The sequence below is a fragment of the Haliaeetus leucocephalus genome, unplaced genomic scaffold (genome assembly GCF_000737465.1).
Source record: "Haliaeetus leucocephalus isolate CR32 unplaced genomic scaffold, Haliaeetus_leucocephalus-4.0 Scaffold992, whole genome shotgun sequence".
In the NCBI taxonomy this organism is placed as follows: domain Eukaryota; kingdom Metazoa; phylum Chordata; class Aves; order Accipitriformes; family Accipitridae; genus Haliaeetus; species Haliaeetus leucocephalus.
In genome coordinates this window covers 3,832,729-3,852,747 of record NW_010973428.1, presented here as the reverse complement: position 1 = coordinate 3,852,747, position 20,019 = coordinate 3,832,729, and the positions used below count along the sequence as shown (strand labels likewise).

The window sequence follows — 20,019 nt, the reverse complement described above, 5'->3', positions numbered from 1 at the left end:
GAAGAAGAAAAGAGGGGGGGGGGGGGGGGGGGGGGGTGAGTAAAGAAAGCTGAGCATAGTCAAGGAAAGGCTGCAGAAACAGAGTAGAGGTTTTCCTTTCCACACAGTGCTGTTGTCTCTTTCACTACCACCCTACTTCCCAAATGCCAGGAGAAGATATTCACATTTCTGCTGTTTCTCCCCCTTTTTTTAAATGGTAAAAAGGTGGCAAGGTAAAGACCAAGTCTGCACAAAGATGTGCTTGAAGACAAATACAGCCAGATTTCTCAGAAAATTACCCCCTTCAAAATGACAGTTGCTAAAGTACAAAACTAAGAAAATTTGGACTTTTGGATTTTTTTTAAGCAATTTGGTTCCCATTGGAATCCTCAGCAACTTATTTACACAAGAACCACTCCAAGAGTGAAATGGCTACTGCTTAGTTAAAAGATAAAAAGTATTTTAAAACCTAGCAATCATACATCTTCCAAAAAAGTAACCTCTGTCATCATCTCTAGTCACAGTACTACCCCCGCAAATAAAATTTTAAAAAGGCATTAAAAAAAAGAAATCAAACACTCACTGTTTGAGGCAGACTATCAACACAGTCCAGAGCTTTACTGAGGTTTTAATGTCAAAGACTGAGGTTACAGTGTCAAATAGACAGGGTTTCCCACTTTCTCTAGGGAAGTTTCCAGCTGTGAAAAACAGTGCTTCAGAAATGCCATAACATGAAAATATGCAGGGGCTCAAAAGAAAGTATTGTCTGAAACAGGACTCTGCATCCAACCTCAAGATGGTTTCTAAGCAGCAAATCCAGATCATTAAAAATTAACATGGCATTGTAGCCTGTTCAGTTCAGACCTGCTTTGAGTCAGGAGAACCTGCACTGATACAGTGCAATTCACTGCTTAAAACATTTTCATTAAAATATTTGTTTTAATGTTTTGAACGTCAGACAGCTTTCTCTACTCAGCAACAGAGAAAGTGATATTAATTAGTTTTGAAAATTCACTTCTGTAACACCTTCCATCAACAAAAAACAGCAGGAAACAAGCGAAATAACTCTCAGCCAGCTACTGCAACTGACTAGAAGCTGTAAAGTGTGGAAGTTTGACATGTGCTCTGCATGGTGAGGAGTGAAAACACAGGAGGCTCAGATATAAACTGCAATAGCAAGCATTTAAGTTGATATCTGACAGACTAAATCACCCGTAATGTTCCTCTAAACATTTACTAGAAAGAAATAAAAAATAACAAAAACACAGGGGAAAACTATTGTTTCCAAGATTTGGCTAGAAAAGTTTGAAGAGAATAAATACCATCTCTACAAGGTACCATTCAAAGTTTATTTCTTCTTTTAAATGTTATCATAGCAGAATGGCAAACAGGAACTAATAATCACATTGTATATTTATAGTGGTCAGTACCTCTGTGTGAATAAAAAAAAAATTTTTAAGAAAAGCATTAGATTTCCTGATGGTAAGGAATTCCACTGGAGCTAAATTCAAGTCATATATGTATTAAGAGAAAAAGCCAAGTTTATTTTTGCTTACAAAACGAGAAACTTTATTGGCCAACTGCATGCAGATTAACTTTAATTCTTTGAAGAATTACATGTCTGGAAGTGTTTTGCTTGCAAGTTAACCCAATTTCTTTTGCAACAAAGGACTATAAAAAAAACTAACTAGCACTGCAACCTTAAGTCTGATTACTACTCGTTTTTCCCCATGAATGCCCAGGTTCCCAACTTCAGCCTCCAGGAAAGGCTGAAAGACAGGCTGTTTAATCAAGAATCCCCTACAAATCCCTGCACATTCCGAGTCTGTTGGACTCTCTAAACTTGGCGAGTCTGCAGAGAACAGGTAGTATTCAAATTCACTGTGTGGTAACAAGGCTGCACAATCAGGACAATGAAACTTTTCAACAGAATCAAGCCTTATCCCTCCTCACAAGCCACATATATACACAAACTTGATACTCTTGAAGCAGAGGAGAAAGAGGAAAGAGTTAAATCATTCACCCCAAACCACCTCCAGGACGGATACGTTATTAGAAACTATTCACAGACAAGAGCTACAATTAACTCTTCCAGAAGCATCACTGTACTAAAGCACATCTGAAAACAGTATTTTTGAAGAATCGTTTAGTGAGAAAATCAATCGCATACAGACACTGAAAATTGCATATGTTTAAGATACAGACATACTAACTAGGTTTCAAAAGACAAGCAGAGATTATTTCTATTAACCAATAATTTCCAATAATTCAAAATAGCAACTATAAAAGGAACAATCTCTTCATATAATCTCCTCAAATACAAGTGAAAAAAAGGAACATCAACTAGCCTGTTGTAAAAACCCAGGGTGAAATCTGTTTTACTAAAAACCACCATGATGGACCAATATATGCATTCCAGTCAAACATCAACAAAAATAGTATGCTGAATGGCATTTATTAGTAGTCCTTTTTAAAAAAAAAAAGGATAACCAGATAAGTAACATACCAAATAATAGCTGTGACCAGCACTGAGCTACTAAGACTTCAGACTACTAAATATTTTTAAAAGTTCTTATTAGAAGCTGAAAATAATATAGTTATGATTCAGTATCACTCTTACAGAATGCACTTACACTGATCATTTTTAAAGATTCTCCATTAGTACACTAAGACAACACTAACAAGTATCCCCAACTGAGTTTAATTTCAGAAGTGAACTCCCCCCAAATTACGTACATTTGTATAATTTATAATTATATGCTTTTAATTTACTATAGCAGACAACGAGAAGTTTCAGAATACAGAGGATTCTCTACTTTTAGATAGCTTTTTTTGTAGAATAAACTATACTTTTATGTATATTACCTGTTTTGTAACTGAAATCTGCTAATTTTAAGTTGGACACTAAATATAATTTCATTAATATTTTACAAGAACAGTCTTTTTTAATGAGCCTTCCTACAGCAGCTGAAGTTATATTCCTAAAAATGTCAATCCATTATTCTGTAGATTAGAACAGCAAGCATTAGTAGCATCTTCTTTGTCAAACTGGATAGAACTACTGTAATAGCACATTATGACATTTGAAGAATGGCACAAAGTAGTTTTTCCCCTTTAAAACTTATAGCCATTGTTTCCTGAACTCGCCCAGCACTCTGTTCTAATTGCAACAGTAACCTCCACTGCAGACAAAAAAGCCAAGGCAGAGAACATTATCAGATCGCAGCGTGATTAACACACAGTTTTCATGCCAGCTTACTTGATGTTAAAACTCACCACTACACTACACCAACCCTCTCTGCACTTTATGTTTCACCATACCATAGAAACTGTTTCATCAACTGTTCAGGCATCTGATAAATTTTGCTTAAGCAGCAAAGATTATTTCCTTGCTAACAAACCACAGAAGCTGAGAAAATTTTAAGTTGTGTTTATAAAAATGATTACAATGTGAAGTACTGAGTTGAAATGAAGAAGCTTGTGCAATCATACTGTGGAACAACTACCATAGTTAAGGAATTCTTCCCTCTGACAGAAGTCAGCCAGACTAAGAGCACGGGAGCCACCACACTGACTCAAGCCAGAGCTCCATGCAGCCCAGCACTGTCTCTCCTACAACAGCAAATCAACATTCTTTAAGGAGACCACACTAGCCTGGCCACTTTTTGTAGCTTATTCCCTTCTCACTCCCAAACCAAACTTTCCTAGTGGATTAAGTGCGTTAGAGGACAAATCCTAGTCCAGTCCCTTTAGCATCTGCTTATTGAGCTGTTGTCTGACAGTTTGTCCATTCCCCTCTGGAATACAGTAGTACAGCCTGCTGACATCATCTCCCACACCCACAAATTCTAGAATTTCACTACTCATTGTATTCAAACTAAAAATTGCTTTTTATCTCTTTTAAATCAGTCTAATAGTACTTTAGGGAATGCCCCCTAGTTTTTGCACTGCAAATTTGCTATGTGACAGCGCAGCATGCATTTTAACCAGTGTCCTCTTGATTTTATAACCCTTGATCATATTTACCCCTTCTCCTCCTCTCTAAACTGAGGAGTCCAAGCACTGTTAATCCTTTTGTAAGGCAGCTACTCTGTTCTCAGTAATTCTAGCCTCCCTCCTCTAAACCAATGCCACTTAAGATGCAGAAACCAGGAAAACATAGGACTCAAAATCTGGACACACTACTGTTCTATATGACACCAAAATTATGATTATTTTTTTTCTCACCATGCTTTTCCAAGTTTGTTGGGCAGATTTGGTAACAGCAAATCAAAAAGCCAAGTTTCAGTAGTCAGTTCAGAGAAAGTATGTATCCACTTATCCACCAATTGGAAGCTTTGTACTTTGACTGGTGTGATCTGTGTCTCAAACACCTACTTCAAGCCAATTCTATTTTTCTTTAATATTTTATATAGTACATACAATACAGTACACTAAATATATTTATACAACACACTAAGTATTACATATAATCTCAAGTAAGTATCAGCTTGAATTCAGACAGGTGAATTACCATGAAATTATACACAAAACTTAGGAACTAAACTTTTAAGTAGTATTCTTGGAATTGAAGTAGTGTCTCCCAAGTTTCTGCAGCCTGACTAGGAATTGACTTCCACTGCCCACCCCCATCCTACCCCCCCAGGCCAATCTCGAAAATAGAGGAAGACTAAATTTGTAAAGGAAAACCCAAGTTTAACTGAGTTATGAAACACTAGGTAGGCAACAACCAAATACTTCCCTCCTCCTGGTTTTAGAAACTATCCTTCTTTAAAAGGGTTTCACTAAGGTAACAGCTAAAGTCTTTAAGTATTCTGCCCAGGCCAGGGTACACTAGACACAGATAAGTAAAGTTTTGAGCACTTAAGGGAGAAGAGCCTGTCCATAACCTTAACAAAATAGCAAGGATCTCCACAACTTTTGTCTACTGAAATGAAATGTGGGCAGCTCCTATTTACCAGAGGAACTGGTAACAGTGATCACCTCTAGTGCCTATTATGCCAAGGCAGATGACTTTACCCTCAGGTGCAAGAGTAATAACAGCCTCATTTTTTAGCTATTTTATAATGGAAAAAACTCATCAAGAAATTTTTTTTTAGTGACTACCATATACTTACATTTAAATCACACACTATCACACTTCTGGCCCCTTTGGAATTGTAATTTCTGGTACTAAAATAGAGTTAGCTTTAAATAAAGTCTGCTACAAATACAAGTCAGTTCTGCTGCAAGGTAGGGGACCAGATACTGATGCATTCAAATATTGATCACTTAGCTCTCCAATTACAGCTATGCACCAGCTGTGATGTCTATGTACTTGCAGATCTGTATAAGTTAGGGTTTTATTTCTGTAGAAATGTATTTGCAAACTGCTGTAACAGGGGCCTTTACGGCTGTTAGCGCTAATACTACACTGAATGCGTTACTTTCCTGCATTCAAAGAGACATGTTTACCAAGTTTCAGCCAGTTTATCTATAGAAAGCTACCGGAGGTAAAAGAGGCTGCACAAATGTAATCAAAAAACCTGGTCTGGAAACAACAGAATGCACTGTTAGTTATGCACAACATGACTATCACAAAGTACTGGAACTGCTTCTGGTTATGATACACTAAAATGCAAAACTGCAGTTCCTAAATGTTTTTTAACCAAACTTCACATTAGCACCTTCTGATGTGCTGCTTCTCCCACTGGGAACTGCCAGCAGAAAGAACAGATCATCAAAAGTCAGTAAAGTTTGCTCAGGAAATGCCACCTCCTTCCCACTTTTTTTTTCTTTTTACTCAGAACAGCATTTATTTGATCTGGAAATTATTGGCAGAGTGTTCATATGGAAAAAAAAACAAAACAAATCAAAACCCAACAAACCCACAGTGATTTCAAATTGCTATAGTTCAAGAGTCAAGTAGTTTTTGTCCTTTGCTACTCAAGAAAAGAAACAATATTACAAAAGTTAACTCCTGCTGCCTCTTCCTCACAGCTTCCTCTAAAGCACATATAAATCCCATTTTTTTTTTTGTTAACTATCCCTTTGACTATTAATATAATTGGGACTATATTCACAGTACGTCCATGGGCAATGTCAAAGAAAACAAGGGCAACAGCCAAGTCCTAGGCAGCTACATATACTGGGGGTAATTGAAAAAAGTTTATGGACCTATGTTTTTGTTTAGTTTTTTTTAACTGAAAGATAGAGAAGTACGTACAAAAAAAAATTAAGGAAATGGTAGTATTCTTTGCGAGTGGCTGCTATTTGAATACTACTTCCTTTGGCCAGCAGCCTTTATGACAGCATGGGGACATTACTCATAGACTGTGTGTATTTTAAAGAGATAGGCTACCTGATCTCTTTTTTTCCAGGTTAGTAACTCACCAGGATTTCTTTCCAAAGTGTTATGTTTCCCACCTAATTATTTTAAAGAATGAGGGGATATTCACCATGCCAGCAAGAAATCTGATTATATTTAGTCACTTAAATGCAATTTTATTAGGCGCTTTTTTTGATGACTTTCCTTTTTATCTGACATTTAAGGGCAGCTGTGAAGCTAATCTCACTGCACCAGTTTACAGCACAAGTTTGGAACACATATAAAAAGGAATGCCAGGCAAGTTATTGCTCTGCAGCCCATTCTGCATATTAATAAGCATCACTAAAGCTTAGTAACTGTACTTTTAATATCAACACTACAAAGTTCAGTCAAGAATGTTTTTCAACTGTGAAGATGAACATCTGCTCTGTTTAACAAGGTAGTAAGACTGGGTAGAGCATATGCTAAAAAGAATACCAGCTTGCTAATCCTATCAATTTAACATTAAGTGATCACCAAAAAATTAGCATTCTATTCTTTTTGCCTAATAAGCAAGTAGAAAAATGCAAATTGCTTTTGTCCATCTGCTGCTGATGACTATGAGTTGCTGTTACTAGGTGGGAAAGAGGCAGGACCTTTAGTAGAAAAGGTTATAAAAAACATTGGAAACCGGCTGGATTACCTCTTTAGCCGGCTACTCTTGAAGTGTTAAATATATCATCTTAACATGAACCGAAGATCTAATAGTGTTAATTGAACACATACAGAGTACAAGCCTGGCAGCAGCTTCAAGAGGCTATGCAATGCAATCCCCTGCTTGAAATGGCATGAATCACACAAAATAAAGTAATAGCTCACTAAGCAGAAGTACAAGGGCCTTGCTTCCTCTGGATCTGCATCCTTCCTTTAGTTCCCTGGTTTCCAAAGTTAAAACAGCTCCTGTGAAGACTTTTCACAAGAATATAGGAGCATGACGAAACAATTAGTTCTTGAATAATCCATGGGAGATACCTCATAAAAGGGCGAGTTTGGTCTATAGCCTTCTTGCTGGAGAACCTAACCTCCTCTCTCCACCAGTATTGCTCTTACAAACACTGTCTGGTTTGAGTGGGACAGGCTAAGACTTATTCTGGACATGGAAGCAGTGGTCACTGCAATTATATTATCTCAATTTTAGAAGGAAATAAAGTTTCAAGTAGTCCAAACAGAAACCCGGTTTTGTTACTACCTTTTTAAGGCACTTATGAAAAAAATCCCATGACATTCAGGAAAATGAATAAAGTAGCCTTTAGTTATTTCTATCAAGCTATAAACTTCTCTGTAGAACAGCAATCAAGCAGTTGATTTTTGCAAACTACAACACTTCAGACTGCAATTTCAAGTATTGCAAGATCAGCACCATTGTACTACAAAAAAATTTCAGTTTCACATCTTTTAATTAGCTCCATCAGCATAAACTAGCATTCCTCAAAGCATTTAATCTTGCACTGTTTTCTATACTAGCAGACACACATTTCAAGTTTCATCTACTTTCACTATTCTTGACACTTAAGATAAAATTCAAAGCAAATGAAAAATCTGTAAGTACAGAACCACTGATGCAGAGTAGAACTACTGTAAACACGTGACTAGGGAAGATCTATTCCTGAACTTCAGTGAAAAAAATTTTACTAATACAGTATTAAAATCAATTTTAATTCAGCAATTGATAGAGCTGCCTCAATACGAACACTGTCAGTAACTAGATTTTTTTATTGATTTAGGAGAAGCTTAGGGATTCAAAATAGACTAAGTCTTTGCAGGCAGTGATTTAAGTTAGAACAACTAGTACACAGCCAAGGTTGTTATCAAGTTGTACAGATCTCAGACATAAAAGCAGTTTTGGAATCTCTCACCAAAGAGAGATTTTCATTGTAAGACGAAATGGTTCTCATTTGTGGCAGAGTCTTAAATGGAACATCGTGTCAGATCAGGCTAAGTGATAGCCACAGAAAAAGTAATTTCACAAAAGCATTGTAAAAATCAAGATGAATCAGGATTGAGTATAAGTCTCCAGAGGCTGACAGAATTGCTACATATTGTAGAAATCTACTAAAGAAGGAATTATACCACTCTACCACAGTCCTCACTAGTGAAATATTTCAGTTTTAGCTATTTCCAAGACCTTCATTATTTTAAACGGTGCCTAAATTCAGTGATACAAATATCACTGCCTGAGATTTAACTTATGTCATTAGACCTTCACTGTATTTGCACTGGAAGTCAAGAGAAGTAATAACTTAGTGCTCCCTTTCATAAACATGTAAGCTGATTATCAAGTGCCTATGATAGAAGCGCTGACATGAAAAAGGTCACCCAAGTTATCACCAATTGAATAACAAGAGGCTATGCTTGATTAGTATTCAAGTACCAGCTACAATACCATGATTTAAGCTTACAGTTCAGCAAAATAAGGTAACTTCAAAAGCTGCTGAAAGACAGCATACTGGCAGTGGGTAAGCAATACACTCTCATATGCTGTCTTGGTTCACAAGTACCACAAACTTCTTCCTCAGGCCAGCAAACAAATAAATACACTTCATGTCAAAGAATTAGATCTCTGGAAAAGTAGAGTCTTGTCTACTTAACCAGATGTACTTTGCATTTTTCAAAAAAATTATAATGATCAGTTTGATGGTACATTTCAGGATGGGCCACACCAAGACTAGCAAGAGGAAAAGAAAAGACCCAAGAGATTAAAGATAAAGACCTACCGCAGTATTAACTTTCAAAAGTGTTAAGGACTCTATTTTTTTCAAAATGTGAAACCTTTACCAGTTAGCTAAGATTAAGGACAAAGTGAACTGTTTCCAAAATCCACATCCTCCAGTTTTGTTTAACTTCACATAGAATGTAATAATTTACAAGTTTTATTCTGTTTTTCACTGAGCTTCTACATAGATAACCCTAAAAAAAAAAGCCAGATGTGCTATGGGAACCCTCATAAATAATGTGGGTTTTTACTGTTCCATTAAACTAAGAAACAAAAAAACTGTTCTAGAAAAGCAATGGCAAACATACAAAAATAACAACTGAGGGCACCTCTAGTCACCTTAAAGGTAATGCGTAAGAACACTTACATTTGCCTTGTGAAACCTTTGTGAAAGTAGAGACCTGGACACTTAGAAGTAGTCTGATGCAGTTAGAAAACTTCTGCCAAACAGGAAGTTTTGTTAGGAAGGGTTTGCAATCTTGATTTGTGCTTTCAAGCTTTCTTCATCACATCTCAAATCATGAGCTGCCTCTACTTTTCCAGACATGACTTTAATGAAACTGCTCATTTCTTCTCCTGCAGCAATAACACTACTTCAGTTCTAAAAGCCCTTCCACAGTGACTGAGAAAGAACAAAGCCAGTAAAATGTTGAACTAAGAGGCTAGCAAATTAGGCTTTCAGACTTTTGGTACAGTGCTCAAGCTGGGTCCCAGCTGTCCAATTCCCTGTTACATTTCACCCCATCAGATCACACAATCCATACCACCGCAACGTTTCACAAATAGCTAGGAGGTACAAGGAAACAGGCTATGCTAGTGCTACATTAATGCCAGCAGCCTGGCAAACTTTCCATGCTTTCCAAAGACATTTCCTTCCCCAAGCTCAGAATGACCCAGCAAGTTTGAAGCTACAAGGCTATATCCATTAGGTTTCTACTTTGTCAGTAAAATACCTACAGGGAAGAAGTTTTCATTCTAAAGTTTGTTTTTGTAAGTTACAGTATGAGATTTAATGCAGTTATACTTCAGGTATTTTTGAACAGAAGCAATTACTACTAAAAGCTGTTTAGTAGAGTTACAGTATACGCAATAATACTTCAAATCAAAGACCTGCTGCCGCATAGACTTATCCGCAGCCACAGTCACTTTGAGGTGCACCTGCTCCAGCATGGCCTTATCTATGGGCCACAATGCCTTCAGAGATATACCTGCTCCAGCGTGGCCTTACCCACAGCCACAGTCCCTTCAAAAGTAAACCTGCTCCAGCGTGGCCTTACCCACAGCTACAGTCCCTCCAGGGGCATACCTGCTCTGTCCTGGGTTCATCCATGGCCACACGCTTTTAGATGCTCCAGCATGACCTCATGCACAGCCACCGATGCTTCAAGGTGTACCTCTACAGCAAGGACTTATCCTTGGGCCACAATCCCTTCAAAGGTATAACTGCTGTGGCACAGACATAACCACAGCCATGTCAAGATATACCTGCTCTGGTGTGGGCTTATCCACAGCCACAGATGCTTCAGGGTGTCCTGCTCGTGCATGGACTCATCCACCTGTCAGAGTGGCTTTGACTCAAATTCACACTGGAGTTCCAGCCTGTCCAGTACAACAGCACAGAAACACCAGCGATGCCCTGGCCATCTGCCAGCCCAAGCGCATCGCTGTTGCTGTTATCAAAATGTTCCCAGGCACAGCAGAGTAAGATGATAAGCAGTACAGCAAGCAGTGAAAGCAAAAAGCAGCCACTAATGAGCACTAGACTCCAATACGCAGTAAAGCAAGCAAGCCCCATGGCAAGAACAGAAGTCTGCCGATTAAGAGCTAAACAGCAATAACAGCTATAAATTCAATCTAGCACATTCCAATCAAATCTGTTGTTATTTCAAACCCTTTGAGCCCCACATTGGGCACCAAAACGGACTGTCGTGGTTTACCCCCAGCCAGCAACTAAGCACCATGCAGTCGCTCACTCAGTGCCCCCCCAGTGGGATGGGGGAGAGAAGCAGAAGACTAAAAGTGAGAAAACTCGTGGGTTGAGATAAAGATAGCTTAATAATAAGTAAAGGAAAAGCCGTGCATGCAAGCAAAGCAAAACAGGGAATTCATTCACTGCTTCCCATGGGCAGGCAGGTGTTCAGCCATCTCCAGGGAAGCAGGGCTCCATCACATGTAACGGGTACTTGGGAAGACAAATGCCATCACTCCAAACATCCTCCCCTTCCTTCTTCCCCCACCTTTATAGGGTGAGCATGACATCATATGGTCTGGGATATCCCTTGGGTCAGTTGGGATCAGCTGTCCCAGCTGTGTCCCCTCCCAGCTCCTTGTGCACCCCCAGCCTGCTCACTGGTGGGGCAGGGTGAAAAGCAGAAAAGGCCTTCACGCTGTGTAAGCACTGCTTAGCAATAACTAAAATATCCCTGTGTTATCAACACTGTTTCTAGCACAAATCCAAAACATAGCCCCATACTAGTTACTATGAAGTAAATTAACTCTATCCCAGCTAAAACCAGCACACCAAGTCTCCCAACAAGTGTAACCATAGATTTAAAAAGTACACCATCCTATTTCTTATGAAGAATTCAGTCATAGCTTTCTCTGTGTAGGACTAACTTGCTATAATTCCATACATTTTTAAGGGTTACATGTCTAATCATGGCATTTTGGCCTTATTTAATTTCAGAATATCCAAAGGTAGTTGATTTTCTTCATTTAGGGATGGGGATTTTTCAGTGAAAGAAAGATGCAAGAGAGCTAATGATACCCATGTGAACTACGTGCTGGAAGATACAAGAAGTGTGGTAGCCTTAAAAGAAACAGAAATGTGATAAGATTAATGTATGTTTTAAGCAAAGTAGTTTCCTCATTTAAACTTTGTCAACTGGGTGGCAAGGTAGCCAATAAACATTTCCTTTTTAACAGATAATCACAGAGTGTCTCTGGCATGACACTATTGCAATATTCTTAGTAGCTTTACCAATGTACTCTTCCGAAAACAGGAAGATTTGTTCAAAGTCCAGAAGAACGTTGGCAAAGGTTGAGACTATTCTCTTCAGTGTACAAGTGCCAAAAAACCCTGACAATCCACAAAACAGTAGTTTAGTTCAACTTTGGCATATTCACAGAACAGACAGAATCACAGAATAATTTAGGTTGGAAAGGACCTCCCAAGTTGATCTGGTCCAGTCTCCCACCTGAAGCTGTGCCAACTTCACAGTTAGATGCTGGTTTGAAAAACTGAAATCTTTGCTCTGTATACTGCAAGCACAACTCCAGCCATTGCCCTGCTGCCCTTTCTCTGGAAGGGAGAAAGAACAGGTATAGAGCTACCTAAAAAAGAAAACAACAACAAAAAAACCCACAAAAAAAACCCAAACACACAACATCAAGCTGATACTTCCATGAGAGGGGGAAAAAAACCCCCACAGTCATACTGCCAGACTGCCTTGCATAGTCTGAATGATCCAAAGGAAAAGTATTTTTAATGGGTATAATCACATCACAAGTTTGAAATGGGATTTTGTTAGAGCTTCAGAGAATTCACTAAATTGCTTGAATTTTTTTGTATACATCTACAGCAAAACTATCCAGATGCTGCAACACAAACACTTCATCAGAAACTGACTACATGGAACCACACATTCAGGCTTTGAGCTATTTTGATCAAAGAATAACAGTCGCGAGTTCTTCTCACAAAAGCCAGAGAATGGAAGTCACAGAAAACAAGTTTTATACACTCCAAATACATGAAAACTTCAGCCATTTGCTTACATAAAAGTCATCTTTGCTGAAAAGAATGGGGGGAAATGAACAGATGCTGACATTCAGAACGATTGGGATCTTCAGATATTTAATGACAGAATGACAAACAACCTAATTTTTCTCCTTCCTGTGAACTGGGTTTGCAACAGAAAAAAAACCCCAACCTTTAATTAAAGATCCTGTTCTGCTTGGGAATAAAGAGTCCTAGGCACAGTTTGGTCTGTATGGAAGACACAACACTTATTCTACAGGTATCTCCTTTATTGTCAAGAATTTCTACTGGAAATGGTCTTGCTTTTTAGAATTCCCTCTGTCAAGAGAGAAGCTGATCTTCAAGCTGCAAATGAGTATTTTTAAGGCATGAAGCACCAATAAAGATACTGCATTCATGTTGGCAGACAATCAAACTATGTCTCATTTGATATACTGTCCTAGTTTTGCTATTGAGACATTAAAGCACAGAAAACTGAAGAAACTTAAGATGGAGCAGTTAAACAGCAGGGAGCAGAAGAACTCCTTCAATTTTTCTGCTTTAGCTTCAAAGCTTATTCTACCTCCTATAAAAGCAAACAAAAAAGCTCAGCTGACTATTAAGTCCAGAGCCCTGTACAATTAGTAATTTAAAGTTCTGAGGAAACAACATCCTAAAGACAGACAAATCCTGACAAAGTCCATCTCGCCTTTCTCAAACGTCTTTACAGTTTAAATGCTACCCTGTTCAGATTACATTTGACTTCTAGAGACTTGTAAGCAGAAGAGTGAAAACAACGGACAGCACAGAAGCAGGGCTATTACCTATGACACCGAACACCATCACGATGTCACAGGGTGAAGTCTACCCAATCATAGCATTCAGGTAAGTTAAACCTTGAGTACATATATTCAACTCTAACTCATTAGAAGGTTATGATATCTGCTGGGAAAACAAAGCACAGGCAATTACGCACAAAACTTCCTAAAGACTATGGATTACGTGTCCTCCTGTAATGGTTTGGGTATGCACAGGAAAGAAGCAAAGCACAGATGAACTTTTAACTGCTTGATATCTAACACATTTGGGACAGGAGATCAAAAGGTGAAAGCCACCCTGATAACAATAGCTAAATTCCTTTAAGTATGGGGAAAGTCAAAGATATTGGCCTGCAGTGACAAATGAGGCCACCAGCAGCTTAAGCTGACCATTGCAGTTTGAAATCAATAGTGAGCACAATTGCTTCTTCTGGAGAACACATCCACAATCATCCAGCACTGTGCAGAAGGGTGAGCCTGAGGCGAAATTGCTACGCGTAAGAGCCAGGCCACCAGCCAAGACTCAAACACCTCAAGCAGCTAGAACGAGTGTCCTCTGATCAGCACCACAAACTCAGAACAACTGGATCAGCATGAGCAGATGAGTGTGGGTGTATGTGAGAAATAAATTTAAGATTTTATGTCACTCGGTGCTGTGCTTCTGCTTTTGTGCCTGCCTCATCACTCAACTTCCCCTGCAATACAGAAAACAGAATCAAAGGGCTTAACTATTGTCAACAGATCCTAATGTTAGGGAGAAGGTCACATTAGCTGGCTGTTTTATAGTCAAGAGTAGCGGGTCCAGCATCTGACCTCTCTCCAGGGTCTGTATTCTACTAAACCATACACTTTGTAACTTTTCCTAATATATAGTAAAGGAGCCAAGTTGTTGTCCATAGCTGAAAACAGAGCACAGCCTTTGTTATTAATTGCTCAAAATGTTCCTTTCTACGGTGGGCACAAAATGCTTCTCTAATTAAGGATAATACCTGAGCAATATCAGTCTGCCTCACAAACACTTGCTTTTAAGTATCCTAGCTAAATCAGAGTTAGAAATATTTCTAAGTAACTCTGGAAACAGAATCAAGTTTGTGGTTTGGTTTTTTTTTAAAGGAATACAAGGGATACACTGCTCAAGTTAAGCTAGTGAATAACCCCAAGCTGTAACTTTGGTGACTCATAAAGTTAAGTTTTACACTAAAAGCAGCCTCCTTCTAATGTTTTTATGGACTTCCCTCCCTCTTGAAACTGCAACATCTAGAATCAACTGCTGCTTAGGGGCATGGAATGGCAAAGTCCTGCCTCTGGCACACTAAGTCACCAACTCCACAATGCCCTCCTCCAGTCTTAACCCATCAAGCCTAGGATCAGGGACAAAGAATATTAGCACAGTAGGAATTCTACTTCTAATCTAATTAGTGAAACATGCTACCTATAGTTTAGATATTTCCATTTTTACAATTACTTTGTGGATTCAGAAAATTCAATACAGTGTTGATGTTATTTTGTCTTTATTTATCTCTAATTGATAAATATAGTCAGTGAATTCCCAGTATATTTGTATCCACAGATTTTGGTTCTTCAGAAAATGCTTTAATTCTATTTTTACATGTCACTGTACCAATACTAGAGACAACATTTAGTATTTATATATTAGAATTCTCTCTGTTCCTCCACTAGCAGTTACAGAGTCCTCAAAGAAGAATGAGATGGGAGTACAGTCAAGAAAATTCCTGCTCACATTAAGCTGTTCTAATCAACACTGGTTTTGAAGTTAAAATACCCAAACTGCAGACTGCTCATACACAGGGAGCATGTTCTGTAAAGGGGCTAGCTTATAAATGGCCCAAAGTCAATCAGGACTGTAATATTAATTTCTTCACATATTAACAAAACCAAGAACAGGTTAGCTCATTTCTTGATTTAAGAATATTTTAACTTTAACACCCTTTCCAAAAAAAAAACCAAAAAAAACCCCCAAAAACTTGCTTCACAATTCCTCAGATCACTTACTTGCAATAGGAAGGAACTGAAAGCTTGACAAGATGCACCTATACTTGAAGATGCAAGGAAAACACTAATATCCAGCTCCCATGTGCTGGTAGGCAATGAAAGACGCATTACGATTCCTTTACTTCTATACTCTCACAACATGAATGCAGAAGAAAATGAGGATTGACTTTTCTCCCACTTTTAGGATTTACTTCTCAATGAATACCTCTTTACTGACTCTCAGTCTTTCTAGTCCAACCTCATTCCAACTAAAAACACTTTTGCAGCTCCAAAGAGTAAGTGGCTCCCACTTTAATGAATCCTTGCACATAATTTATTGTTCATAAAAACCTTAACAGGTAAAGCATCCTGTAGGTCAATAAGCAGTTTTTGGTTATGTTTTTATCTTTGAGCAATAGAATGAAATAAGCACTTCTTGCAAGTTCCACTCCTTCCCAAAGAGTGCTTTGCAAACCAGTTTCACTAGCAGAAAGTGACAGGCTGGTTTTACATTGGGAATGTGTCCGAGTCTATCCCTTCTGCCTGCACTCATCCACCCCAAAGAGCAAGCAATCAATCACAGGAGATGGAACTTCTGCAGGGTTGCTGGGTTAACAACTTTCAGCTGAGGGTGAGGGCTTTTAGCCAGCTCTTCCAAGAATCGAGATCTCTATCAAGGTACAGAGAAGCATATTCATCTTCATCGAGTTAGGGGAGCACCAACATTTCAGCCTCTGCATGAAACTTCTTCCCTTCCCTTTAGAAATACATTTTCTGTCAATGTTACTGCTTCCTCTTACAGTAACTGTTTCTTCCCTCACAATCTTGCAGCACTTCTCTCAATTATTTAGAAAGCAATTCACACTCTGAGAATTCACAGGCGTAGCCATGGATGAGTGCCAGTAAACAGGTTTTATCAAGTCATCACTACCCAAACTGCAGCATCATGTTGCCCAAAGTTACAGGTGAGTAAGCTCTGAACAGGTGCATTTTGATATCTCCCTTTCCTCCAACCTAAATCCTTAGTTTTTGGTCTGTTTTTGTTTTCTCATCTATTCTACCAATATGGTGTAATTAACAGCACCACTCACATTTCCTTCTTCACTGAAATCAACTTTATCACCTTTTTAAACCCAAAATTTATAGAATTAAGGGTAGTTTCAAATACAGCATTAAGAGCACTGCATGGTCATTACTGTTGCTCATACTTTGAATTAAGAGATCTTGGGAGTTCATAATAGATATTGTTATAGATACCACACAAGCCACTTCAGCCTCTTCTTAAAGCCTCAAATTTAATACTGAAGTTCTAATTTTTCAACTTGTAAAAGGCAAGCCTCTCTAAGGCAATTAACCTTACAGAGTAGTGATGCTACAGAAGGAAACAAAAAAAAAGTCAACTTGCAGACTAATATAAGTAGCAAAGGAAAAGATGAGATTTACCTACAGTTTAAAGAGGATTAAGTCAATTTTTCTAGCAAGATGGCCTAAACCTTCCCCAAAAAGGTCAGAGTTCAGTCAATTTCAGGACAACAGAGAATTCAATTCATTCTCTTCTGATGAAAAGTAAGGTTTGGGCAATGGCAGTGTGGATTAAAGAATCTACAGGGCATCTTATTTTAGAAATAAAAGTTTAAACACATATGTTGTTACATGGCTTGGATAGTACCATATGGCTATGGTACCATATGGCTATGAACATATGGGTAGTTCACTTTTTAGTGAAAAAAAAAAAAAAAAGAAGCAGGGTTACTGGTGCTTTATTCCACACATTCATTCTGTTCATCTCAGTCACTTGGAAACTATTAGTGAGATACAATTCCTGTACCCTTTAGTGTCCCCACCTGAAACCATCTTTTGGCAACACAGAAGCAGTAGCAGGTAACTACAGTATTACAAAGCTTATCAAGAACCAGACAAAAAAAACACAAAAAAACCCCAACAAAAAGAAAACCCCACCAAGCAGCATGGAATTTTTCAATCCCAGAGGATACAGCAGAAGAATGAAACAGAGCTCAGCCCAGGTCTCTCTTTAGATTTGCAGTCAGCTGCTATAAACTGTCAGCACACTAGTAACCCTCTACAAAATGTATATATTAACTTGAGATAATGGGGACTGAGCAGCCATACCTCACATCATTAACACAACTTGAACCGACACAAAGAACCACCAGAACAGCCAGGCCACCCACCAGCAGAAAACAGACCTTTCTCCCTTCCTGCATACCTGGTTCCCACCACACTTCTGAATGGTTCCAGCAGCTGAATCAAAACATCACTTGCATGAGGTGCACTAAATCCGCTTCATAATATGAAAGGATACAGCCTTAGTGCTCCAGTTTGAGTCCCGATGGCCAGTATTTTCTGAACAGGATCAAATGCCAAGGCTGAAGGTTGATAGGGGAAACCATGGCGTACAGTCTAACAAGTCAGAGCATCACAGTAATGATGGGTCAAGCAGCAGACCAAAAATAAACAGAATCAATATCGTATGTTAGGGAACAGGATTCAGTGTTAATCACAATTAAGAAAGAAACTACAAAGCATTTTAACAACAGGCTAAGAAAATCAGCTGTCTTACATGAACCAATTATAAAAGTTTTTTTTAGTCATAATTACTCATTCATCCTTGATCATCAAGTGACAGCCATACTTACTGAAACTTAATTTGAATCTTACATTTCTTCTGTACAAAGACTGTATCAACTCAGCATTTTATTTTTTCATCTACCTCATTCTCCACGGCATCTTATTTTCAGCTCTAACAAAGGCACTAAACCATTAAAATCTGAGGTGTTCCTAGGAAGTTTGGCAACAAAGTCAGACCTATCATTAGAACTATTACAAATTACTAGACCTGCTTGTCTGACAATCACTTCAATTTCAATCCAACAGGCCCCACATGACAGTGCAACCTCTCTCAGCACATTAAGAAAAGAAAACAACCCAAGCTCCATAAAACCAATCTCTCACCCTTTGCTTCCCCCAAAGAGAAAAAACAGCCCCCAAAACAGACAAAAACAAAAAACATCCCACCAAACAAAGCAAACCCCCCCCAACCATGGAATTCTTTTGAAGCTACTGGCACATTTAGCTTTTTGGTTAGCCAAGACTAATTTGGTAATTGACCAAGCGATAACTCCATTACACTTCTCAGGCTGCAATTAATCAGAATCAAGAACATAAGAGTGTCACTTACTCTTATTTCCCTTATAAACGTACACAACATAAGCCAGCTTTTCCATTTCAAACCCTTTAGTTTAAAGGAGAGTTATTTTAGGACCTCATAAATGCATAGCAAACTTTGGATGTACTTTTACTTCACTGAAGTTGCAGGCATACCCTGCAACTCTCAGTATTTCACAGTGAATAAAATCTAACTGGTAACAGCTCTGCTCTTTTCAATGTCCTTCATGAACAACTTGCAAAAGTGGCAGAAACGCCTGCAATACTAGATAAAACAAGGAAGAGAATCCACAAACAAGCTCACCCATATCAAGCTAGGCCACGGGTGCATTGTAAAGATAAAAATGGGTATTGATATTCAAATCAGTTTTTATTCCTCTTGGTACAGCTGGTGGATTAATTCGCTGCATCATTTTCTGAAGTGTGCAGACACAAACCGCAGTTATCGTTATCACGCACAAGCAAATAAAAAAACAGGAACTCTTCCTCTGTCTCTGGAGAAGATTTGCGATAGCGGCATAGGCAACTTGGCAACACACTGCAGCAAAACCACCACAAACGTCTACAGCCTTTTTCACGCAAAGGAACAGGATAAATGCATTTCCAAATAATGCAGAGAGACAGATCCCCTGTCCTTCGGGCCCATTAGCAGAGGCTTCTACTCAAACGCCACGATAATCAGATCTGCACTACAGCTAGGTATAACTCCTTCCCCCATCCATCCCACTCCTTCTACGAAGCCTTCATGAACACAGTCAACATTACACGCATGAAAGAGCCTAGAAGACGACAAACCCTGAAACTCTCCAGGAAGGATGACTACAGAAATCCAACGAGACCTGTACAGCTACACCCACCGCTTCCTTCCCTTCTCCACCCACCCACCCCGGAAAAAAAAAAACAATCCAAACAAGTAAACAGGAGCGGTGGGCAGGCTCGGCGAGGCCGGTACCGAGCAGCAATGCCCGCAGAGCCCATCGCGGCGGCGCGCCCCCTTCCCCGGCCGCCAGCCGGCTCGGGGCTGCAGCATTCATTCACCTTGCAGAGCTGGAAGTGCTCGGACTGGAGCGTCTCCTGGATTTCGGTCTCCCGGTTCCCCGCCTGCTGCTGCTGCGCGGCGGACGACGCCGAGGCGGCGGAGGAGACCGCCGTCAGGCCGTCCAGCACCTTCCTGATGTTAAATTTCCTCATGGTCTTCGGCGGCGGCGCCCCCCGCTCCCCCGGCCTCGCCGCCGCCGCGCTGTCACCG

At 39.2% G+C, this 20,019-nt stretch overlaps 1 protein-coding gene across 10 annotated transcripts in view; it reads right to left on the bottom strand.

Annotated features, from left to right (window-relative positions):
* The window catches only part of STXBP5 (syntaxin binding protein 5 (tomosyn)), a 118,460-nt gene extending 98,449 nt beyond the window's left edge, over positions 1 to 20,011 (bottom strand). For all 10 annotated transcript variants that reach the window (XR_775438.1, XM_010584513.1, XM_010584515.1 and 7 more), the window contains exons 1-2: positions 19,809 to 20,011; positions 17,908 to 18,005 (exon numbers count right to left, since the gene is read on the bottom strand). Coding sequence is in view for 9 of the 10 variants with exons in the window: in XM_010584513.1 (XP_010582815.1) it covers positions 17,908 to 18,005; positions 19,809 to 19,961 (251 nt within the window). In the remaining variant the exon portion in view is untranslated. The remainder of the gene's footprint in view (positions 1 to 17,907; positions 18,006 to 19,808) is intronic.
* Positions 20,012 to 20,019: the final 8 nt, after the last annotated feature.